Genomic DNA, 25,748 nt, shown 5'->3' with positions numbered 1-25,748 from the left:
CCTGAAATGTGGGCGTTCCCATTCAAATCATGCCTTACGCGTATTCTCCTGTCTGCTTAAGTTATTTTCCTCTTATGTTCTTCTGAACCTGGAATAAGTGCAGCGCCCCCATAAGGTGAAACATTATATTGCACTAGAAGTTTGGACAATTTAAGCCACACAGACTCATAATATTGCAGAAGACACACCCAGAAATAATCTATCCAAACTGACACTGTCACAGGGTTCAATACAGTATGTTCACATTTACCAATTGTAGACGGGACAAAATGTGTTACATTTAATTATATTTTATACGTGCCATCCTCTCCTTTTACCGTAGGGTGGTGGGCGCTGCGTCGTGGAGTTGATCAGCTGGGATCACCCGAGTTGCGCCTCAGCTGCTGCTGCTCGATTAATTAAAACTCTGACAGACGCAGACTTCTGTCCACGTTGGTCACAGTGATGTCCAACTATTTTCATACTATGTCCAACATAAAGTCACAGTTTGGTGAAATGAACATGAGGATGAACCAGAAACTATTCCCACACATATTTAAATGAGGCTCAGCTTCAGTTTGAACTCACTTACATCAGCTCGATAAGGCTTTTAACAATTTAGATTTAAAACTGTGTTTTATGGAGGAAGCCAATGGTTCTGTTTCACTGCAAACATCTCTGTGTCCTGTGGATTGAAGCAGGACGCTCTACAGGATTAATTCCTCAAACCTGCAGTGCAGGTACCGTATTGATGATGGTGATGCGCTAATCATTTCTGAATGTAGCAATGGAAGAAGTTAATAAAATCAGACTTTTCACACAAACAAACATTAATCTGTCATTAGTATGAAGGGAAAAAGGAGAGATTTTAACTGTGACAGAAGAATGCGACCAATCCTCACACTGCAATAATCTGATCAATGATCTCATCAAATCAACCTGTGATATTGTTTATCAATGAAGGCGTTTCAAATTAAAAGTGCAAGGATTTCAATATTTACAAGCGTTGGGAAAACTCCCTGTTCCGTGATTTCTAGAGAGTCTCAAAAAATGACATCATGGCCCAGTCCGCCTCCTTTGCTTCAGACCGCCTTCATTCACAGACTACGCATTTTTGGTGGGCGTGTCAGGAACCTGGAACGAAGAATACTCGCAGGAGAGAGGCGCGCAACTGTAGGCGCGTAAAAAAGGGCTTAATTCCAGACGGAACAATAGACCCCAGAGTAACAAACATCACAGCAGCTGAACACAGTTCCACATGGAGCTGTCAATCAATGCTGACTGAAACACAAGCCCCTCCTACCAGCTTTTATAATAGGGGCGGGGTCAACAGTGACGGTTAATGACGTCACCAACACAAAACAGTCACCGAACCTAATCTCAGCCGATAGTAAACTTCATTTGTAACAGCAAGCGTTCAACCCATAGAGGGCAGTGACTCTGATAGTTTACAACTCCAAACAGCAGAGTGGGACTACGATCAATAAACCATATTACTTTTACCTAATCATTGATGGATTCAACAGGAAAAAGTGGCTTTATTGTGGAATATGAGTTTATTTTAGACATCAGAAGATTTCACTTACTATTTATTATTCTTTCAGTTTTAGTCAGTCAAGTAAATTCTAAATCCTGTCGATCGAGTCAATCTGTAGTGGATTTAGTCGATTCACGTCTACACATTGGCAACTCTAGTTATTTTTACTGATTGTTCAACAAAAATAAAGGAAGATAAATTCTGATAAAATCATCACATCATCCTCAGAACTCACACAGTGTCATTATTGACCACAAAGTTTGATAGTTTTCACTAGAATTCTTTTAATCCAATTAAAGTTAAAATTCCGTTCTCGTCAACTAAATCTAGAGAAAATAAATGATTTATTAGCATGCCTTAACTTTCATGAAAATCTCTTTTAACTCCATGATTTACAATTATTTTACTATTAGTAAAATATTAGTAAGTAATTTTTAGTGTATAATTTAAAAAGATTAAACTGGTGTGGTGGTTTTGCCGCCCTCTTGTGGACAGAGCACATAATTCAACTTATTTTTTAACCTCTTTGAAAATCATGTAAATCCATTTCTAAACACACTTATCCTGTTCACTATATCCTGCAGCTTATCTCAGCCAATCACAGGGGACCACACCCATGGAGAACATACACTCCTAACATTAGAGGACAACATTCAAACCCATTACATACACGTTTTTCCTCCAACAGATTGTGTCGAACTTTTTTAACTTTTTTAAAAATCCTGGAAATGTTTTTAGAAAACTTTGAAACATTATAAATAAATAAATAAATAAATAAATAAATAAATAAATAAATAAATAAATAAAAATTCATACAAACTTTTGAACAAACAAAATGCAGTTTTTTTTTTTACAAATGTTTCTACTATTTTTAGTTTGATCTTTTTTGTTATTTCTAACGATACTGGAGCAGAAACGAGGTCAAAAACTTTTTTTCTTATAAAACATACATATACAGCTCTTCCTTTTTTAAATGTGTTAGGTAATAATAACAAGTGCCTCCCTTAATGAAACATTACTTTTAAAATAGTTTCCCTATACAGCTATAGATGTATAAAAAATAGATCTGTTCCATGAATTAAATCAAACATTAAAGCCCATTAGACTGGAAGATGAGAACACAGGGTAAAAAATGGAGAATTTGCCATTACAGGCTGATCAGAAGCTGTCACATGGATAGTTATGGTGTATCCCTACTTTAGAGACGTTTACCTTCTGCCACAGAGCTTCTCTGGAGGCCAGACTGGAGCAGGCGGCCACGAACCAGCAGTTTCCCAGCTGCCCCTGGTGCAGGTCGTGGGCACTGATGCCATCTACGAACAGATGAGGGTCACTGCTCAACTCCTACAGGAAGGAACACCACCACCACATATATCATTAGGGCTGGGACCATGTGCATTTGTACTGAATCCATATATCATGTCATTTCAGGTCATTTTACCAAATGAAAGAAAAGAAAATAGATCTGCTATACATCCTATCTGGTGGACATGTCAGCTCCTCTAAATAGTCACAAAGTCAGTGTGTGTTTGGGTCTGGAACATGTTTGGGTCTTCAGTAAACTACTTAGCATATGTCTCAGCTCCCTGTAATGTGATCAGCTTAGAGCTATGAACATAGACTGTTCACATCACTAATGATTAGTCACAGATATGCATTGGTTCTTGGGTGATACACTATGAAAATCCAAAAAATTGTCCCATAACCACATGTGGGAATGTAAAAAAATTCTGATCTGTTGTAATTTATAGTATAAATGTAAATCTTTCTTGGGATATAAAACTATTTGTCTTTGTGCTACTTCTTTTTTTTATTTTGGACCCAAACTTTGGGTTATTTCACCACACGTGAATATTGAAAATCATTATTAGTTCAAGCTGTCATTGCTAAATCCTGTTTGAACAACAAACCAAAGACTACAGCTGATTAAAAACCATGTCTATCCATCCACGGTTAGAGGAGAGATGTTTCTTCCGCAGCATCGGGAACAGGAAGTGGTCGGACTGAACCAATGAGAGGAGGCGTAGAGCCGGTGCGTGGTCGGCCCCACATGTTAAACACAGAGATTAGGAGGAGCAAACAAACCTCAGAGAGGCAGGGCTGCAGCTGAATGATAGAGCCCAGAAAAAACCAGGACACACCCAGTAAAACCACAGTGAGCCACACACACACGCACACGCACACAGAGCAGGGGACTAAAAAAATGTGCTTGTCTGATTCGAGCATCACGTAAATAACAATAATGTCAACATTTAGAATAATGACCAATTTACAGTAAGTAAAGTCTAAGTCATCTTATGTGTTTTTGTTGTTGGTTTGTGTATTTTTGCTGTTGCTTTGTGTATTTTTGTATATTAATTCTCTATTTGGTTGTATGATTGGGGTCGTCTTGCGTCTTTGAAGTAATTTAGTGGACTGTTATTGCAGTTTTGCATACTTTATTATGTTTTTGAGTATTTCTGTTCTCTTTTGTGCATTTTTGTTGTTGTTTTGCCTATTTTTCAGTTGTTTAGTGTATTTCTGCTATCCTTTGGTGTATTTTTAATATCCTTTTGTGTTTTAGTTGTTGTTTTGTATAATATTTATCATTTTGAGTGTGTTTGTTGTTGCCTTATGTCTTTGGAGTCATTTGTTGAATTTGTTACTGTTTATTGTCTTTATGAAAAGAATTGATGTTACCATTAGTAATTATTTTAGTGTTTATTTTGTGCATGTTTGGTCTGCGACACGCACTCTACTAACTTCAGCCAATCAGATTAATGAGTTTTCCCTTTGAAAATAACTGCACAGGAGACGCGACCCGCTGAAAACAGAACTGTGAGACGTTTTGTGGTCCCGACCCAGGAGTTGAGAACCTCTGCTTTAGATGAATGTCGCTCTCAGCAGAGCAGAGAGGCCTCGAGTCGCCCACACTCGGAGGAAATGATCAAATTAGAAGCTGTGTGTTCAGTGTGTGCTCACAGAAATACACACATGCAGAGTCTGGTCCTTGAGGGTCTCAGTCCTGCCTGTTTAAACAATCTGAACGACATGATATAAATGTCAGCAGCTCATCTTCACCGTGCCTATGTGTGATTCTGTCTCCAGTGTCAGATTAAAGTCCTATTTTCTCACTCAGCAAAGCAAACATGACCTGAAGATCAATATTTGATCAGGAACTATTCCCATGGCAACAAACACAACATGTCAACACACAATGACACACGACATGCCTCAAGCACTGGATTCACTTTAAAGTACAGTAAAAACAGAAGTTTCTCTAATAAACAGTAAAAAGAAACATCAGCAGCTGGTCATGTGACCTCCAGCTACTGCAGGGGTTGATCAGCTGATCAATGTTTACATTTATCTTTGTAGTCCTGCCCAATCAATAATAGTCATATTTATTTTTCATATCCAAGCTTAAATGATCTTTCATAACATGAATTAAACTGTTAACGTTTCAGATTTTTGTTATATTTGAAAAAAACACATGATAAAATATCATGATCAGTTCCGGAATAGATGAAGTAACTTTAATAAGAATAATTTTATGACTAAAATCTAACAAACAAGAACAATTATAGCTTCTGCGCAGCAATGGTCGGGGCCAGGCAATTTTATGCAAAATAACAAGCAAAGAATAGGAAGATGGGGAAAAAAATGGCCTTATAATGTGAATTTTACTGAGTTATTAATAGGGCTGCCAACTTTGGTTGTTTAGTCGACTAATTGGTCGATGCCGTCGTGGTCGACCAAGATTTTCATTGGTCGACCATCAATAATAACAGTTTCAATACCGTTAAAAAAAAATGCAATGCACTTATATAGGTGATAAGGATTAAATATTAAATATAATTTATTTAATGCCTAAACATGATTCTATATCCAGCAACAGCTGTGTGTGAGTGCGTGCTGCGCTGCAAAAAAAATAGAAAAGTGTTGCACTTCAGCTGTCAGTGAAATGAAGACATTCACTATTAAATCAATCTTTTTTCTGCACAAGAACATGGATTATCCTTATATTTGATACGTAGATTGATTATGTGAATAGATCCACTGTCACCTGTGTTGACGTGTTGGTTTGGTATGTTGACATTGTCTATTAATAAAAGCAGGCTTACCAGTAGATCTAACGTAAATATGTCATTTTATGAGGGAAAAATAGGTTTTAATTATCTGTTTCAGGTCGGGCTCTGATATAAATACCTCGGGAGGTTTAATTTTGCTTTGTCGGGTTCTATTCAAAGCTTGAATAAGGGTCAGATTATAAATGGTCTGTGTTTAAAAGCAAATTAGCTCCACAAAACACCAAAACTAAATATTTCTCTCTCTTTTTTTCCTCCTCTGCACCTGATCATTCACGTTATGTTTTTTTTTTTTCTCTTTGGTCGACTAATCACTACGTGAGCCATAGTTTTGGTCGATCAACCATTTCCTTGGTTGATTACAGCTTGAAATATTAGCACTTGGAAACGTCACCTGTAGCTTCAATAATCACCTGTGTGCAAGACAGCAGCTGTTAGCGTTCAAAGGCAGAATAATACACAGCCAATATACAAACATCATGGAGATGTTGGTCGTTTGTTCATAACAACGATTTATTTATTGGCTTCAAGTGTAAAAACTGATTTTAAAAATTCTATTTAAAAATGCTGTAAAAAAAAAATACAAATAAATGAAAAAATGCGTTTTTGAGATTAAATGTTGATGTAATAATTCCAGCAAGTTCATTTTGTCTTTGTTTTTGAAATATTATGTTATAGTTTAATTTATTCAGACAACTTTTTTCAGGAAATTTACTTTGATCTCGTAAGTATATTTCAAATTAAATTTGTCTGAATAAATGAAACCTTAACATATTGGTTAAAAGATGTGTAAGAAAATAGTTTTTGTGGAGAAAGATTGATTGGAAATGAAGTTAGAAATCAATTTTTTTTTAATGTTTGAACTAAATGATTTAAAACTTGCGTTATTATGCCAAACTAAATTTATCTTAGAAGGAATCTTGTGGACGACAACTTTGCGTTAGCTTAGCACGTAGCGGTGCAGGCTGAGCAGGGTCAAAGGTCAAAGGATGAACCTGACTCACCTTTGGTCTTTTCCAGGTAACATGTCCTATCTTGTTGTCCTGGTAGAACAGGGATGTGTCCTCGGGGGGGAACAGGGGGTCCTCAAACAGGCGTCCGTTCTGCCTGCACTGCCTCCTCAGAGCAGAGAAGTTCTGACCCTCGTACCCGACCACCATCACCCTGAGAGGGAGCAGAACCAGGGAGAATCAGGGAGAACCAGGGAGAACTAGAAAAGCACTCAGAGAGCGCAGACCTCCGCCAAGCCGCTCACTGAGGACACCTGCTGGTCAATATTTAGGGGCTGTTTTTTTTAGGATACGCGATCCACTTTAGCTGTTTTTAAAGTGCTTTGTGCTGTAGATTCTATGCAGCTTTCTCCTGAATTACTGTTACTACCTGTCAACATTGAGCTATTGACTCTATGAGAACCTATGACTTCATCAACAAGATATCCACGAGTGGTATTTTCTCATTTTTGGTAATCCAGAACATCACCAAAATGAAATCACCTGTTCCTTGTCCCATTATCAACATTTCCTGAAAATTCCTAATCTGTTCATAACTTTTCAAGCAAACAGATAAATGCAGGGTGTAACATAACTTTCCAGAGGTAATCATGGAGAACCAGGCTTTAGAGCGGATTTGGATCTACAACCAAACTAGACAGACACAGACTACAAAGGATAGTCAGGAATGCAGAAAAGATCATTGGTGTTGATCTGCCCTCCATCCAAGACTTATACCTGTCCAGGGTCAGGAAACGGGCAGGTAGCATCACTGCAGACCCCTCACACCCTGCACACAATCTGTTTAAACTCCTCCCCTCAGGCAGACGCTACAGATCACTGTACGCCAAAACTTCCCGCCATAAAAACAGTTTCTTCCCTCAGGCTGTCACTGTGATCAACACTAAACAGTCATAGAGTGTCAGACCTGTTTCTGTTACTGTGAAATAACCTGGAACTAAACATATCAACCCTGGAACAACCTGTCACTGTGAATGTTCATGGACATAACTTTTTCATTTAAATGTTCACCTATTTGCACTACTCATCAATGCACTACTGCACTATTATCTTATTATTATTATTATTGTATTCTTATTTTATTTCATTATTATTATTATTATTATTATTATTATTATCTGTTATTTTTTATTTAGTTTGCACATATTAGTCTAACTACTCTTATATTTATGTTTATACTTCTTTTTTTTTTCTTTTTATTTTTCTCTATTTTATTGATTTTTCTTTATTGTAGTTGATTGTTATTATTTAATGTTATACTACCTGAGAGAGCACAGGTCACCAAAAGAAATTCCTCGTGTGTATTCATTCACCCCTGGCCAATAAAGTTGATTCTGATTCTGATTCTGATATCAGTGGGAGGAGCTACTGTACGTGTAGTTGAGAACTCAGCAGATTTACTACATCAGACGTACACACGAACCGACACTAAACACTTTAATAATAGCATTAACATTGTTTTTTAATCAAATTTACTTTTCCTTCACTCTATTTTACCATAACAAAACATAATAAGGTCATATTATTATGAAAATGGTCATCATTTTATTAAAATAAAGTCAGTTCTATGAGAATAAAGTTGTAATTTTAAAAGTTATAATTATGACTTTATTTTATGATATTACAAGTTTCTCATAAAAATATTACAAGTAAAAAAATATATATTCTCATAAACTCATAAGTCTAAAAAAAATCCTCCAAATGCTGTTGTAGGGAAACAGAGCCATGATAATGAAATATTAAAGTATTAGGTAGTTATTAGGGTATTTTCAAAGTAAAACTCAGCAGCTGAATGTAGAATTAAGGCCTAAACTCACACTTTCTGAGAAAAAACACTGGTTGTGGTTTAATGTGGGCAACGATAAACAAACAAACAACATGTTATAAAACAGCAGGTCTTTCTCAACCACAAGATTCCGGATGTTTAACAACAATAAAGACAAACTTGTTCTAAAAATCAGTGTAAGTCAAGCAAAAAGCCTTCAAAATAAAACTACAAACGTTCACGTTCAAATTACAGAACAGTTTGAACCAAATCTTACGCAGAATAAGTTTTATCAAAGCCTGATTAAAATTAATATAAGAAAAAGTACTAAAATTAAATAAATAAATCTGCTTTTAGATGCTAATAAATATTGCTTAGGGCACAGAAAGAAATATGAATAGATATGACCAGATAACATAGCACATAATGCAATAAGTTTAGATAAGAAACAATTAGATTTAAGATACAATAATAATAATAATAATATTTTGGCAGTTTAAATATATATACACATGTGTTATTTTTGGAGAATTTTGAAGTTTTAAGGCATTTTATAACTTTTAAAACCATTAATTTATTATATATCTCAATTCAATTATTCATTGTACATTACAATTATAATAATTACTATTATTGATAATAAATAAATTAGATCTTGATTTTAAAGAAATGTGTATATCGACATCTATTTTTTGATAAATATAAACTTATTAAAATAAATAATAATTATCGTGTAGGATGGTAATAAATTCTTTTGATATTACAAAGGCTGTCTTTCACTCATATCATACCATCGTAAAGATAATCGTGAAGATGTTTCTGATTTTTAATAAAAATAACTGCACATCCTGCGTTTTATTGTGAAGGTTGCTTCAGGATTAGCTATTTTTACGGCAGCTAATTTCCATAAAACCGAAGTTTATTTTGCTTGAAAAGTTTATCGTTAGGAAATGTATTATTATTATTATTTAGTTATTTGTGCAAAAACTAAATAATTACAGCTTTCAAAACGCTTTGTTTTATGATAGTTTTTAATAAAAGTAGTTTTTTATTTAATCATCTAACTAACCGTCAGAAATGTGTGTTTCTACGCTTCGTTTGTAAAAGTAAATCTTTCTTAAACATTTTAAGTCACTGCAGTCAAATGTTAGTAAACTAGTTTTAAAACTTTACCTGGTTCGGTTTAACACCTTTGTGGGGATATTTCCGTGCTTTCTTCTGGAGCTCTGCACCGATGCTTCCTGAGTCTTTACGTCCCAAAAACAAACCTCTGAAGTCGGACAGGAGGAGCCGCGGCGTCGGTCTGATCCTCTGCTGTAACACTTCATCTGGTAACCAGTGTAAATGGTGACCAACAAACTGCATCATCAACGCTGTTTGCTGTTAGTAACGGAATTTGTCCGTCATGTATGAGTAAAATGTTGGCTTTTTATTGAGCACTGTTTGCTAACATCCACCAGTTCATTTCTGACCAATAGTTTGTGTTTTCTTGTGACCACCGAAGCTATATCAGTTAGCATCATGCTATTTTCTATCCTATCGTGATATTACAAACAAGAAACATTTTATTTTAAATCAATATTACAAATATATGTCATATGGTCAATAAGCGTATATTTTCTTATAGCTATAAAGTTTTTCTACAGTTTTCTGAGTTACTTCTAGCAACTAGCACGTCACAGATTACATTGGTCACCAGCTGAGCTGTAACACCAATGATAGATGATGCATTCAGGAGCCGCACGGAAACTTAACAAAATCTCAGTTAGAAATCCAAAAGTATGCGTTAAAAAAATAATGTAACATCATAATACTCAGAAAATATAAATAGGTAACTGATTTGTTGAACTCCATAATCTGTCATTGATGTGGGATATAATAATTAATAATTCTACCTGATTTACATTTCTCCAGATAGTTGTGAATGTGACAAATTATTTACATAAATTGTATTCATTTATCCTCTTTTTGAAACACTTTATAGCTTTTCTTTAAACATTTTAAATTATGTCATAAGGTGAGAAGCTCAGTCATTCGGGAGGGGCTCAAAGTAGAGTCGCTGCTCCTCCGCATCAAGAAGAGCCAGATGAGGTGGCTCGGGCACCTATTTAGGATGCCCCCTGAACGCCTCCATAGTGAGGCGTTCAGGGCACGTCCCTCCGGAAGGAGGCCCCGGGGAAGACCCAGGACACGCTGGAGAGACTATGTCTCTCGGCTGGCCTGGGAACGTCTCGGGGTCCCCCTGGAAGAGCTGGAGGAAGTGGCCGGGGAGAGGGAAGTCTGGGCCTCCCTACTGAGGATGCTGCCCCCGCGACCCGGAAACGGTTAAGCGGGAGAAGATGGATGGATGGATGGATGGAAATTATGTCAGATTTTAAAACATGAATATTACGTAAAAGCATTTAAATAAAGTAACTTTTTTTTTTAATTTTAATTAAGGTAAATACTTTAAAAACACATAGACTAGTGGTGAAAAGAGTGATTTCTACTCTTAAACAGTAAATAAACATGTTGATCTACATTAAGGGCTCTAAAGTAACTTTTGTAAATTAGTTTTCTGATATTACAAGTAAATGTTAAAGGTACTAATAAGTTAAGTGTGTATAATACAAGGTGAAAAGTTGTTGCTTTTACGATTCAAATAAAATAAGCTGTTCAAACTAACTAAACTAATTATTCAGAGGTTACTTTAATACTAAAGAGAATTGTGGTTTCATTTGTGTTTGTGTGGAACAATGACAGAGAGCAGAAGTGTGACATCATTTATCTTACAACCACAGAAACCTCAGTTTTCCATTCAAACCAGTCAAATCATAACCTAGTGATACATTCAAACTGTTTCCTTTTATTCTAACGAGATAGCTCAATGAAAATGTTCACATTTCAGTAATAACAAATTATGAATAAATGTATGAATAAAAAAAGTACAAAATTAAAGAACAATACTTTAAGTATGACAATTGTCATACCCTAAAGTCTGCACTATACTTAAGTTAGAGACATGGGCAACTCGAAAAACACACAAAATGACAGAAAAATACACTGAAGTACAACAAAGATACATACAATTATTCCAAAAACACATACAATGATTGAAATATTTGTAAAACGTTATTGAACTACGCAAAAAAAATCCAAAAACATATAAAATGGGAGAAAGATGTCCTAATCGACAACAGAAATACACAAAATTACACAAAAACATAAAAGAACAACAAAAATACATGAAATGACTTCATAAACAAAATGACAACACATTTACACAAAATGACTACAAAACACACATTAAATAAACAAAAAAAATATTATACAAAACATCTACAAAAATACATAAAATGAGACAAATATCTAAAAGGAAACTCTAAAAGGACGATTCCAAAAACACATTTCAAATCAGAGAAAAATACACAAAACAACAACAAAAACACACAGAATTAATCAAAAAACAAAACTGAACCAAAGAAGAAAAATGAAACAGAAAATGAGAGAAATACATAAAAAATGACAACACAACTACACAAAAAACCTAAAATATACGACATGAAACACATAATATTCCTGCAAAAAGATAGAAAATGACTATAAACTCGTTCTAAATGTTGAAATGAATGTTGTTAATGTGACCCTCGGATCAGACAATCATATTTCTGTGGCCCTGATTCTGATAAAAGTGGCCCATCTCTGAGGAACAGCATCAGTGGTGTTTTGCTGCCACCTGCTGGTCAAAACTGGGATTTGTTCTTAATGTAAAAGTGCGACACATAGTGGGAAAAAAAAGAATAGCAGCTGCTTCTGTATCATTTTAAACTGACCCAGGACCTGGATTAGACCCTCAGACCCTCACCTTAATGTTGTGTTCAAAGAGTAAGTGTAAGATTTGAACTAAAACTCTCAAACTTGAGGTCAGGACCCCATTTGAGGTCACGAGACACTTGGAGGGGGTCGCCATGATGCCTTCAAGAAACTCCTTCTTCTTGCTTCTCTCGACGAGGACAGTCGCATTCTCTGTTTCTCCCTCCCTTCCTTTCTTATCTCTCCAGCTGCTGCTTTGTCTGGTCTTGTGAAGCCTAACAAGAGCCTCTCTCTGTAACTCATCCAAAACCGGAATAATGGAATTAATTAGTTGGTCTCTCAGTGCTATCGATCAGACGAAAAGAACCGGGGGTGGTGACCCCGCATGTCCAAGCGGGACGTTTGCGGCTGGATACACCCTTAACCCTTGGAACAAGTGGCGAGTTGTGTGTCTGTCCATCCTTTCCGTGGAAGACGTGGAGGACATCTACATGATTGGAATAATGATAGTAGGCATGCTGCTGATCGGAGCTGGTGGCTTCCTAATCTATGGAAAAGTCCGTACTACGCTGGCGACTGTTTTGGAAAAGCTGCCAGTGATTTCTGAAGGATGTAGCAGGGCTCTGAACACTCAGACTCATGTGTTGATCGATATCAAAAGCAAGCAAGAGCTGCTTTTGGATCGTCTACGCGTTATGGATAACAACTGGGAGAAGTTTGAGGCCCGGCTTGGAAGTGGAAACTAGGCCATTCATTGGATTACAGCAGAGAAACCCAGGACAGAAGGCTATTGGAAATTAACATAGCCTGTATCAAATCACATTGCTTATCTCCCTTTCGGCTCCCCAGCTAGCCAAGGCTAAAGCCAAGGTTGTCTCAACTCTTATCACCAGGAAGTTTCTGCAGACGGCGGCTCTTACCCCCACTCCCTTCCCCCGCTCCTTCCCTACATTCCTCCTGGAACTGTTGATGCTGAACTTTTCCACACGTCATCTGGTCATCAGTAACGCAGCTACAGGTCTTCAACTTCAAATGCCTCGTCGGCCATCTTTCCCCACCTCCCATCCACAGCTGCATGGAGGCGTGGTTGCAGCGCCCATTGGCAGCACGCCCATGTCCCCAAACGGCTGGAATCCTGCTGTTCTTCCCACCTGACCCCCTCCCCCAGCCAACCTCCCACCTAACCTTCCCACATGCCTTGTCTCGAGTTGTTTGACTGTGTCATGCTTACATTTATGTTTGCAGAGGCGGTTTTTTTCCTGGTTTCACACTGTTTTCTCTGTTTAGGGAAATCAGTTTCAAACTGGCAGTTTTTTTCCCCTCACCCCTCCTCTCCTCCTGTTATTGATCCCTTTTTTCACCTAAATATGTGGGCGCCGCAAAAGGCTGCTCCGGTGTGTTGATGTGTCTTCTTCACTGCAACTACCTAGTCAAATTCCTCGTATTGTTCTAAACTGTACCTGGTCAATAAAGCTGATTCTGATTCTGATTCTGATTCTGATTCTAAGAATATTTTTTAAAACAATTTGAGCCCATTATTCCTCATTTTTTTTATCCTTTTTCTGCAACTACATTAAACTTGCTACATTTTAACCTATTTTTATCACATTTTCTTGCCATATTTTTGCTCCTTTTAATGTATTTTTGCAACATTTCTCCCATTTTTGACACTTCTACATCACATTTTAATGTCTTTTCTGCACATTTTTCCTCTTTCTAGACATGTTCAGCACTTATAAACCCTTTCCACCACTTTTCCATCTAATGTCACATAAGTTGACCCATTATTGTCACCTCTTTTTACCATATTTAATGATTATTTTTTGCCAATTTATCCACATTCACATTTTTTCACGCCCATTATTTGCCAGTTTAAAATAATTGTTCCAATATTGACACTTTGAACCCTTTTACTTTATTTCTGTGATGATCCCAGAGAAGCTGCTATGAATGTGTCTGTTAATTAATCTTTAACATCATCACAGGAGAAACGTCCTGGTGTCATGTGAGAAGCTGTACTTTAGTCTCTATTGGAGGAGACGCAACGACTCAAACACTCAAAGCAAAGCAGCTGAAAAGAAGAAGAAGAAAAAGGTAAACAACAAACTCTGATTTGCTTGTTGAAGATTGCTGCTGCATCTTCTTCTTCTTCTTTCTTTTTTCATTTTATTGCAGATCAAACATTAAACTGAAACGTTCCCTCAGACTCAGACTAATGTGTGTTGTTACAGCCCTGGATGTTTGTGTTTGGGTTGTATTTTAGTTTAAATATGTGACCAATGAGTATCCTGTGGGGCGCTAAAGTTGCGCATTCTAAAATAAACAGCTTTTTAGTAACAAACCACGTTTAAAAAAGTTGCTTTTGACCAGATTTACAGCAATATTTGTAAAATTTGTGATTTTTTCACATAAAATATATGTCAAATCTAAATCTAAATGCTTAATGTTAAATCTAAATGCTAAATGTTCAATCTAAATGTTAAATTTAAATCTAAATGTTAAATCTAAATCTTAAATGTAAATCTAAATGCTAAATATAAATATAAATCTAAATGGTAAATCTAAATCTAAATGTTAAATCTATATGCTAAATCTAAATGCTAAATCTAAATCTAAACCAAAATGCTAAATGTTAAATCTAAATCTAAATGGTAAATCTAAATGGTAAATCTAAATGGTAAATCTAAATGCTAAATCTAAATGCTAAATATAAATATAAATGTTAAATCGAAATGTCACGGGTGAAACTATATACTTAGCTAATGTGCAAATTCACCATTTAGATTTAACATTTAGATTTAGATTTAACAGTGACATTATATTTTTACAAAAAAAAAATCTCACTAATCTCACAAATATTGCTGTAAATCTGGTCAAAAGTATAGTTTTTTTTAAAACGTGGTTTGTTACTAAATGTTGCTGTTTATTTTAGAATGGCCAACATTCGGCGCTCCATCGGGTTCCTGTGATCCCGACACGTTTTAAAAGCTTATTTTTTATGCTCAGGCCTGTAAAACATCCACATCCAGTAACTACAGAGCAGCGTAAAGATAGAATCTAAAGTCACTGTGATGATTTGATCACTGTTTGTACTTTTATAGATCAGCAAAAACACAGAGTTATCTGCTTATTTCTTATTTTTTTTAGTTTAGGTCAAAGATGCTAAGCTGCTGGCTAACTATCGCTGCCCTGCTGATGCATTCAGGGGCTGCAGCTGGGGGTCAGCCAACTGTGACCCTAGCTCCTCCCTACAGGGTCAAAGGTCAACCAGGGGTCGAACTGACCCTGAACTGTGGAGACGGAAACAACAGCAGAGGTGAGAGACAGACGAGAGTCACGTTTGAGTTTTAATGACATTAGGTGTATGAAAAGTTATGAATATATTTACAAATAGAAAAGTGCATTATTAAAAAACTTATTAAAAACAATTTAACAATACAATAAAGCAGACATGGGCCACATGCCGCTCTGCAACCCTGAAAGTAAACACACAAAATGGCAGAAAAATACACACAATTACTCAAAAATCATGTAAAATGAGAGAAATATTTATGAATAATATGGCAAAATCCAAAAACATATCAAATGAGATAAAAATATCTGAATCAACAACACATTTACACAAAATGACTCAAAAGAAAACCCACATTAAACAACAGAACATTATACAAAAAATCAACAACAACACATAAAATGAGAGAAAAATATCAAAAATGACAACAGACTTAAAAAACACAAAAGAACAACAAAAATACATAAAACAACTCCAAAAATACATGAATAGAGAGAAAAATCAAAACCAAAACATTTAAATAAAACAGAAAATGAGAGAAACACATAAAAGATTATAACACAAACACACAAAATAACACAAATATACGACAAGAAACACATAAAATTACTGCAGAAACATTAAAAAAATGACAAAAAACTCATTCTAAATGTTGATAATGTGTCTGTATAATATGTGTGATGATGTATAACATCTTTCTCAAACATTCTTGGTTAATTTGCAAGAATTTTGTGGAATTGTTTGTCAGAAATCACATCATTTTAGAAAAAAACGTGAGAAAGCTCCGGAGACACACACAGATGTGGCTATAATCCAGCATGTTTACGTCTATTTTGTTGTTTCAATGCAGATGTTCATTAATGTGCATTGTCCTCATCAACTAAATAAATAAAATAAAACAATTCAAACACAATTACACAAATTGGGAGAAAATTTAACAGAACTAGAATAAATAAAAATACAGAAAATTACTCCCAAAATGCACAAAATGACAGAAAAACAGTGATAATGATGCTGTTGTCATGGTTACAGTAGAAGACTAACTCTGTGCGTGTCTCCTGTCTTTAATGTGAAGGTGTGGTTAAGTTCTGGAACACTCCGTTTGGAGCCGTGCACACGGCGGTGAGCGTGCACGCTGCACACCTGGAGCCGGTCCTCCTGCAGCAGGACGGGAGCCTCCTGCTCCCCAACATCAGCTCAGCGCACAGCGGTCTGTACTACTGTCTGCTGGAGGAGGGGGGGGCACGCACCCTCAGGCCGACCGTCCTCAACATCGGTACCAGGACCAGGACCAGGACGTCCAGCGTCCCAGGTGTCCCTCAGAGTCACTATATAGCAGCCATAGCGTCCTCAGTGCTCCTCAGCTTCATGTTGGGCTTCAGCAGCGGAGCCATGAGCAGGACTCACGTTCTCAGGTCAGAACCATCGTTAGAACCCTGTGGTGGTGTTTGCATGTTCTCCCTCTCCCTCAGCGTGTGTGTGAGCTTCCTCTGAGTCAACCTTTCAAAGTAAAAGACTGTGTAATACTAATGCGTGACCCTCTCAGGTGTTTGAGCGCCGTCGCAAAGAGGATGCGGTTACCACGACGACGGCGAAGTTACAGCGATGAGCCGGACCGGGGCGTCGCCATGGTAACCGTCCCCCCCTCAGAGACGAGCCCGAATCCGCCCACAAAACCTCAGAGGAGCTTCAGACACCGGTCAACAGACCACGCAGTAAGTACGAGTAAAGTTACTTTTAATAAAACAAAAATACATTACAGATAAAAAACTACTTGAAACAGTAACTTATGTACAGTATTTATAATCTATTACTTACGTTTCTACCGACAGGTCGAGGAAAGGCAAACTGCTGCGTACCTGGAGTCATGTGACCACGTAAAGAATGAGGAGAGGAAGGACGCAGGAAAAGAGGAAGAGGAAGAGAGAAAGGAGGAAGAGAGCCGAACTGAGGAGGAGGTAGACGAAAACCAGGAAGAAGGCCTAACTGAGGAAGAGGAAGCAGAAGAGGACAGGAAGCAGGAAGAGAGTCAAACTGAGGAAGAGAAAGAGGAGGAAGACAGGAAGCAGGAAGAGAGTCAAACTGAGGAAGAGAAAGAGGAGGAAGACAGGAAGCAGGAAGAGAGTCAAACTGAGGAAGAGAAAGAGGAAGACAGGAAGCAGGAAGAGAGTCAAACTGATGAAGAAAAAGAGGAGGAAGACAGGAAGCAGGAAGAGAGTCAAACTGAGGAAGAGAAAGAGGAAGACAGGAAGCAGGAAAAGAGCCAAACTGAGGAGGAAGCGGCGAAAAGAAACAGGAAGGATGAGGAGGAAGGAAACGGAAAGGGAGAGGAAGAGGAGGAAGGAGAAGAGGAAAAGGACACAAACTCTTCCTCAAAAACAGAAACCTCAGAAGAAGAACCTTCGGGGTTTGAGGCCACGCCCACCGGCCGCCGCGTCATCCGTCTGTATCAGTACGATGAGGACGGACGTCGTTACGCTCACCTGCCTGACCCCGCCCCCTCTGACCCCGCCCCCAGGCTCAAACAGCGCTCTCTCTCTCTGACGCGTCTCAACGCCATCATGGCCACCGCCTCTTCCTCTCCATTGGACAGGAAACAGGAAGTAGAGCCAAGGCCGCACTTCCACATGGAGATCTGACACTAAACATTATTTATTATTGTTAGTTGTTTGTATTCATTTAATAACGAAGTCCATTAATTCATGTCATTAACTATAAAACCTATGTCTGTAATAAATATAATTAGGGTAATTAATTAAAATATTAACAATTGGCAAAACTAAAGCAGAACGGAGTTAGTGTTATTTATTATTTATTTACATGTCTGACCTTATTTGATTCATTCATCCTAACGTATCAACATGTTAATACCAGTTTTTCTATGATTTATTAATAAAACTGTATTTCTATTTTCTAAATGATTTTACATTTTTAAATATCTGTTAGCTTATTATTAATTTTTTTTCTAGGGCACAAAATTCACTCATAAAACATTAAAAAAAAAAAAAAGAATCCATTTTGACTCTAAAACCACAACAAAAACACAGAGAATGACAGAAAAATGTACAAATAAAAAAAAATATATTCTAAAAACCCAAAATCAAAACAAAACACATACATTTCCTCCAAAAACAAAACAATAAAAAACAAAATGCAAAAATACCAGAAAAACAAAATCAGAAAAATATACAAAAGAAAAACACAAGACTACAGAAATACAGAAAATAAAACAAAAACACAGAAGAGAAAAAAAACTTTGTACATTTCAGTATGAACAGAATATGATTTATTAATAGTGATCGTTTTGTGGGCGGAGCTATAAGAGCTTAATTAATGTTGACTAAAGAATGACAGAGCTGTGAAACCTTCATATACTTCATTTATTGTGAAATCTATAAACAAGACACAAAATAGGAAAATAATCACAACAAATGAACAAAAACAGATCTCATTCTTGATGTTTGAAATAATCCAAATAAAGACGATAAAAGTCCTGACTCAGCGTTCTTGCAGCAGCAGAGCGTCACACACAGGAAGTCCTTTAGTTTCACCCTCACACACTTCCTGTGCCACACGTCCTCGTAGTTCCATGTTCTCCTCCTTTGCCGTTAGCACGATGTTAGCATAACGTCCAGCTTTTCTTCCATTCCACAAACTCATCGAGCAGCACCGGCCCTGAACATAGACATCTCTACGTTAGATACGAGACTCACCTCCAGAAAAACAAGTAGAGGCCCCATGAAGCATGGGCAAATAACAGATCTACTCTTTATAAGTCTGTAACAAATGATGGAAACCGATCTATTCTTTATACGTCTGTAATAAAGGACAGGAACAGATCTATTCTTTATACGTCTGTAACAAAAGATTTCAAACTTCTTCTGGAAGTTAAAAATCCCATTTTCTCCTTGAATGTTTTGAATTCAACCTTTAGTTGCATATCGATAATTCTGGTTTCCACGTTGGTAATTTCCATCTCTAATAAAGTAGGAGATGATTGGCTCATGACGTGTGAGGGGAGGGACTTAACTCACAGGCTCCATCTTCGTCGTAGTTGCTGAGGTCAGGTTTGATGGTTCTACTGAACTCCAGCACGTTGAACCACTGGTCTTTGTTCAGACCTTTGTACTTGGACTGCTGCAGGTGAACAAAGAGAGAGAATAATCAACACACACACACACACACACACACACACACACACACACACACACACACACACACACACACACACACACACACACACACACACACACACACACACACACACACACACACACACACACACACACACACACACACACACACACACACACACACACACACACACACACACACGTAGTGTGTGTTTACCTCCAGGAACTGGTAGAACAGAGGGAACAGAGGCCAGGTTCTGGACAGCAGCAGAGACAACATAGCTTTAGCTGTGTCCATGTCTAAACTCCTCTGGTGTTTGTCCTGCACACACACACACACATACACACACTTCAGTAAAGTTCACTGTGGAAACTAACCAAAGTAAATGCAGCTGCAGCTACAGCTGTAGATGGCCTCCACCAGTATATATGCTGTGTGAATGTATAAAATTATTAATTGCTTCTGAAAAGTGAAAAAAGTGTGATATAAATTCAATTATTCTTAACTTTCACATTTTTCATTTCTTTTTTCCTCAGAACTTTCCTGTGTCTCCAAAAACCCACAACAGGCCAGAAAAATACACGAGTTAAAAAAAAAAAAAAAAAACACTACACAATTTGACTTTAAAAATGCACAGAATTACAGAAAAATATACAAACCAACAACAATACACAAAACAAAATGTAAAAATACATATATTGACTCTAAAACGAACAAACAACAAAAACAAAAAACACATTAGGGCTGAACGACTTTGGAAAATAATGCAATTTTTTTCCTCTCAATATCGTCATATTTTCAAGGTCCTCTTATGTATTTTTCAACAAACAATCAATATATTAATTAATGATTATTAGAACACATTCCAATGTGTTCCAATAAACAATATGATACATATTATACATAAATTGTTCTGAAAGGCTTATGTTAAGATAAAGGAAAATAAAGCATGAATTAATATTGAAGACAGTTTATTTATCGACTTTTACAGTTGTAATCTTAAATACTTTGACATGCACTCTTGTAAACATTCACCACAACAACATAACAAACTTCTGCCTAACATCAGCGGACAATGAATCCCACACTAGCGCGCCCGCAGCAAGTCCGTCGCGAACCGTGAGACACGTCGCTTGGTGGTGAAGCAGCATCTTCTCTTTTATAGAATAAATAATTCCACACACTGACGTGTTGCTGCTCTTTGGTTCTAAACGTTGTCCAGTGTTGTTTTGGAAAATAGTTGGACCAGACTAACATGTACGTGCAAAAATGTCAGGTTGTATGTGTGCGTGTCCAGATAAGAAGTAAACCCAGGAAATGTTTGTTCAACGTACAGTGCACTATGTCTGTATTCTGATTTGTTAAAGCATTGTATTAAAGATTCTTCGCTGCCAAAGAGAACCAAAACATCTGCATTGTTTGTTGCTGCATCTGAACATTTCCTCCACTGCAGTGTCTGTCCAGCCTCAGGCCGTTGTTCAACAGGTTAAAGCAGCGTTTACGTCTCCATCCACTCACAAGTCATGTGGCCAGAACTTTTTTATTTTTTTAACGGCATTTGTGGTTAGGAAATGGTTTTATCATATCGCGATATCGCAAATGCAGTTAATCGTTCAAACACACACAACATAAGAGAGGAATATACAAAATGATTCCAAAAACTCAAAATCCAAACAAAATAAATAAATTGACCCAGAAACACACAAAACAACAAAAACAAAACGACAAAAATACAGATCTATTCTTTATTTGTCTGTAACAAAAGGACAGGAGCAGATCTACTCTTTTGGGCTTTATTTCTATATTTGAAAAGTTTTTCTGTATATCCATAATTTTATTTCTTGTTAATAATTGCTTTTCCAAAGATTTGTAAGCATGTGAAAAATGTTTGTTACTATTATATTAATATATTATTAATATTACACTGGTAAGCCCAGTAGTAGATTTGTATGTAAAAACTTTCAAAATAAAAGCTGAGCCTCAGCACTTGAAGCTAATCTTGTCTGTTGTGATGTGGACGTTAAATGTTGTGTAACATTGTAGTGTTTTACAAATGGAAGATGGATGTGTGATGTCACAGATAGAGCTCTAATGTGATTGGCTGACTCACTCTGGTGAAGTCGAAGGCGTATCTGTAGATGTTTCTGAAGGCTGTGGAGTCGTTGAGCTCAGAGCGCAGGTGATCTAGTTTACTCTGCAGACGCTCTTTAGAGTCACACCTAGAGGAGGAGGAGCAGATCACGCACTGAGCATGTGCAGAGCGTCAACAAAGTGAAGCAGAATAGGCCACGCCTCTCACTGTAATGACGTCATTCCCCTGACCCACTCGTCTTTGGTGAAGAATCCCATGTTTACAGCTTCAAGACGCCACGCCAACACCAGCATGACCACCTGAGGAGCACATCTACCAGTTATAAATCTGTGATAAAGACAAGAACACATCTATTATTTCAATAATCTATAACTCAGGACAGGAACATATCTATCATTTATAAATCAATAACTAAGGACAGGAACACATCTGTCATTTATAGATCTATAATATAACTAAGGACAGAAACACATCTATCATTATAGATCTATAATATAACTAAGGACAGGAACACATCTATCATAGTGACAAAGATGATTCTATATGTCTGTAACAGCTACAGATGTATAGATGTGTCTCACGTTCTCTGGCTCTACTCCGATGTCCTCACAGAACCTCTCCATGGCGTCAGGGCCGAACACTTTATCAGCTCCAATGTACTCGTGGAACCAGGAAACGCATTTCTTGGAGGAGAACGGCCTCTCAGAGCAGAGAGGACGCACCACGCGAGTCTGAGGGCGAGATATTCTACCACAGAGAGAAGCAGAAGAAGAACGTTAGAACCAATCCCCACGGAGCTCTATAGAAACAAACATGGCCGCCACAGCCTGACTCACCTGGTGATCTTATGGCTGTGGTTTGGATCTTCAGCTTCAGGAAGCCTCCTCTTCTTCACAGGCATCCCTCAACCTTCCTCTGACGTCACCTTGTGGGCTGAACAACAACAGCAACTCATGTGAAGTAAAGGAACGTGTAACAAATACACCAGTGGTTCCCAAACTTTTATGGGTGTTCCCCACTTTGAACCAAGGTGAACTTTCAAGCCCCACCTACTCCCATTGCCCCCCAATAATCCACAATTTCTGATGTATTGAACTAACGGGCAACATCATATTTCATAATAAACAAAAAGTCATCTTATCTATAATGCAAGGAATCTGTCTGTGGCTCAAATATCTCTGCGGTTCAGGGACAGACTGAGCTGAGACTTTCAACATGGCTGCTGCTTGGTTCAAGCCTGTGCAACGTCAAATTTGTTTGGACTGCAATGATAACATTAATAAATTATTTCTTAAATGCATCGTCAGGGCAAAATTGTTAGTTATGTTTATTAACATATTTACTCATAGACCTTATTCTTTTTAAGGCTTTAAGTTGAGACTTTTCATTTCTGCTGTCTTGTGTTTTCTGCTCTCTTCTCGAGGTCAGCTTCCCAAAACACATCTTATCCCTCAGACACAGAGGCATGACACACTCACATGCCTACACACACTCACATAGTCACACATACACACCCAATACACATCCATTCATTCATACACACAAACACCATACACGCACACACCTCCAACACTCACGACAATCAGGAGATACCAGAGAACTGGTTGTTTTGACCTAAAGAAGAAACTGTCTCTTTTCACTCTCTTCTATTACCTCCACCCTGTCCTCTTTATCTCCTGGGGGGAGGAGGGAGGGGGACTGAGGGGGAATATACGTGATGAGTTAGAACTGTGCCACTCAATCATCGGACGTCCGCCCGGGGCGGTCACTAATTTTGTCCATCTTTGTACACCTTTTTATTTAGTTTTATAATAAACCTTTTTTATAAAATCATCAATGTCTCGCCTGGACTCCATCATTCAACCAGAGCAATAAATCATGTCTCCAAATGAGGTCAACCGCAAATTTGCCGTGACAGCATTCTCAGAACAACTCAATGTTAAGAAAAGTGACGATGATGTCACGTGTTCAATCGAATAGTTCTCTCAAGGGTCCCAAGCTTGGACAAAAGAGGAGGGTTGGACGTTTTAGCGAGCAGTTCCACCCCGCATAACAGTCTTTTCATTGAATTTGATTTTCTAATATTTAACAATACAGGACAAAATTTATTTGTGTAATGCTATACAAATAAAGATTGATTGATTGGTGAAGTTATTTTTTTGCCTCTTTCAACGGCAAAATAAAAAAATAATAAACAAGAATCAACAGAAGAAAGTTCATTTGTAGGTTTTCTTTCTCACTGAAATTAATTATTTCAGTCATCTATTGAAGATGTGTTTATTGTTCTGCTCCATGTGATGTACTGTATATGCCGACGTAAATCATTATTTTTACACTTTAGATCCACGTTACGTGTTGTTCCTGATCCATATCTAATGCAGTCTAATTATTTATTGCTCTTTTCATTTCTGCTACATTTTTAGGTTCTCAATATTACTTTATTTGTGTGTTTAGTGTTTATGATCTTTATTATTAATTAAAAAAAAGGCATTCGGCTTAAATTGAAAATGTCCTCCTGTTTGTTGCGCCCCACCAGGGGGACATGCTACACACTTTGAGAAGCACTAGATTTAAGCCTTATCAAGTCTAGAAGACACAGCTTTCTTCTTCTCATTGGGTTCTAAACCCAGGGGTCGAGACCCAAAACTAAGTTCTGGACCTGTTTTAAATTTGGTAAAAAAACGTTTTTTTGTTTGTTTTGTTTTTAAACCATGAAGTATAATTACATTGTTGACAACAGGAGGTAATTTGTCACCATTTTACCGTATATTCTTAGAAATAAAGTAATCACATTAAAGGTGCTGTACTTTTTAATGAACTTTTTGATATATTTATATTTTGGTTTTCCTAAAATGAACTTTTTGTCTTCAGGCTGCACTGGGCTGGGGATGGTGTTTCAGATCGAACGGTTCCCACGTCACCTGGTGACAGAGTTGTGGTTGCCCCTGGTTACCACAGGCCACACGCACACACACGCACGCACGCACGCACACACACACACACACACACACACACACACACACACACACACACACACACACACACACACACACACACACACACACACACACACACACACACACACACACACTAAAAGGATTATTGAGAAAAAAAAGTCAGCTTATATAAGATACTGAAATACAGCTCAATAAAACCCACTTTATAGATTTACAAATTATATATGAAATTACCACAAATATTGATTGTGATACTTATTGATTGTAAAAATAATCAAAAAAAAAAAACAAAACAATTCGTATTCTTAAAATATCTGCACTACAAATTGAAATTGTCTTTAAAACCTGTTCTTTAAAACTATAAATCTAAGTAAATATTCACATGGCGACAACTTTTCAACCTCTGTTGGCTCGTTTTCTTTCCTTCAGCTAACATCGCGAGGAGGAGTGTTACGACTCAACAGGCACACGGCTTATCTGGTGACAAATGTCCTTAAGTGAAGCTGGTTTATTCTGATTTGAATGACAAAATAAGACTTAACCGTCCTAGTAATAGTTGGCAATTATTACCTGGTGAAAGAAACAACCTGAGTTTAAAAAGAGCAAACAGTGAAGCAGAAATCCGTCATCGTTTAGACTGGTTACGATATGAACCATAGCAGCGCAGCGCTCTGGTTTTAGCTAGCAGCGGTCATTTAATAGGTAAAAACGCGTTAAATGTATAACACAGCAGCCTGAGCGTCATTCTAAAAACTAATATATAAAGTATTTGGTTCAGTAAATGTTCACTATCACATTAAAGTGTTACAAACACCCACCTTAAATCGGTAAACCTTCCGTAGAGTTCACTTGCTTCTCTGAAACCGGCGTTTCCAGAGTAGTGGACGATACCACCGCAGTCAAGAAGAGGGGTGGGCTATTAAATAAAGAGTTGAAAAAAAGGGACATTTTCACAAAGTCTCGGTAAATTTTGTGCCACGAGCGTGATAATACAGTTTTAAATTGAAATGATGACCGTAAATAACACATTTTCAGTAATGAATGAACCCTCGGGAAATAAATAAAAACTGGACACCCCCGCACGTTCAGTGGGACCGTTTGAAACGTGCTCGTTTGTAAGGCG

General features: G+C 37.3%; 3 protein-coding genes across 3 annotated transcripts in view; 1 reads left to right on the top strand and 2 right to left on the bottom strand.

Moving 5' to 3' along the window:
• The window catches only part of capn5a (calpain 5a), a 28,434-nt gene extending 18,735 nt beyond the window's left edge, over positions 1-9,699 (bottom strand). Inside the window, exons 1-3 of the mRNA XM_028465289.1 lie at positions 9,532-9,699; positions 6,588-6,747; positions 2,729-2,860 (exon numbers count right to left, since the gene is read on the bottom strand). Coding sequence (XP_028321090.1) covers positions 2,729-2,860; positions 6,588-6,747; positions 9,532-9,686 — 447 coding nt within the window. The 5' untranslated portion in view covers positions 9,687-9,699. The remainder of the gene's footprint in view (positions 1-2,728; positions 2,861-6,587; positions 6,748-9,531) is intronic.
• A 6-nt stretch (positions 9,700-9,705) lies between these two features.
• LOC114474776 (high mobility group nucleosome-binding domain-containing protein 5-like) lies at positions 9,706-18,410 on the top strand. The gene is made up of 6 exons (XM_028465290.1): positions 9,706-9,740; positions 14,136-14,244; positions 15,298-15,466; positions 16,518-16,857; positions 16,989-17,157; positions 17,275-18,410. The coding sequence occupies exons 3-6, from the start codon at positions 15,310-15,312 to the stop codon at positions 18,079-18,081; spliced, it is 1,473 nt and encodes a 490-aa protein (XP_028321091.1). The 5' UTR covers positions 9,706-9,740; positions 14,136-14,244; positions 15,298-15,309; the 3' UTR covers positions 18,082-18,410.
• Positions 18,411-18,803: 393 nt separating this feature from the next.
• dcun1d5 (DCN1, defective in cullin neddylation 1, domain containing 5 (S. cerevisiae)) lies at positions 18,804-25,517 on the bottom strand. The gene is made up of 8 exons (XM_028464998.1): positions 25,444-25,517; positions 22,505-22,601; positions 22,250-22,415; positions 21,876-21,967; positions 21,687-21,795; positions 19,793-19,897; positions 19,477-19,579; positions 18,804-19,117 (listed from the first exon to the last, which is right to left on the bottom strand). The coding sequence occupies exons 2-8, from the start codon at positions 22,567-22,569 to the stop codon at positions 19,062-19,064; spliced, it is 696 nt and encodes a 231-aa protein (XP_028320799.1). The 5' UTR covers positions 22,570-22,601; positions 25,444-25,517; the 3' UTR covers positions 18,804-19,061.
• Between the last annotated feature and the right edge of the window lie 231 nt (positions 25,518-25,748).

The sequence above is a fragment of the Gouania willdenowi genome, chromosome 13, assembly GCF_900634775.1.
Source record: "Gouania willdenowi chromosome 13, fGouWil2.1, whole genome shotgun sequence".
In the NCBI taxonomy this organism is placed as follows: Eukaryota; Metazoa; Chordata; class Actinopteri; order Blenniiformes; family Gobiesocidae; genus Gouania; species Gouania willdenowi.
The sequence above is the reverse complement of the archived record's forward strand: the minus strand, read 5'-3'. Positions and strand labels throughout refer to the sequence as shown.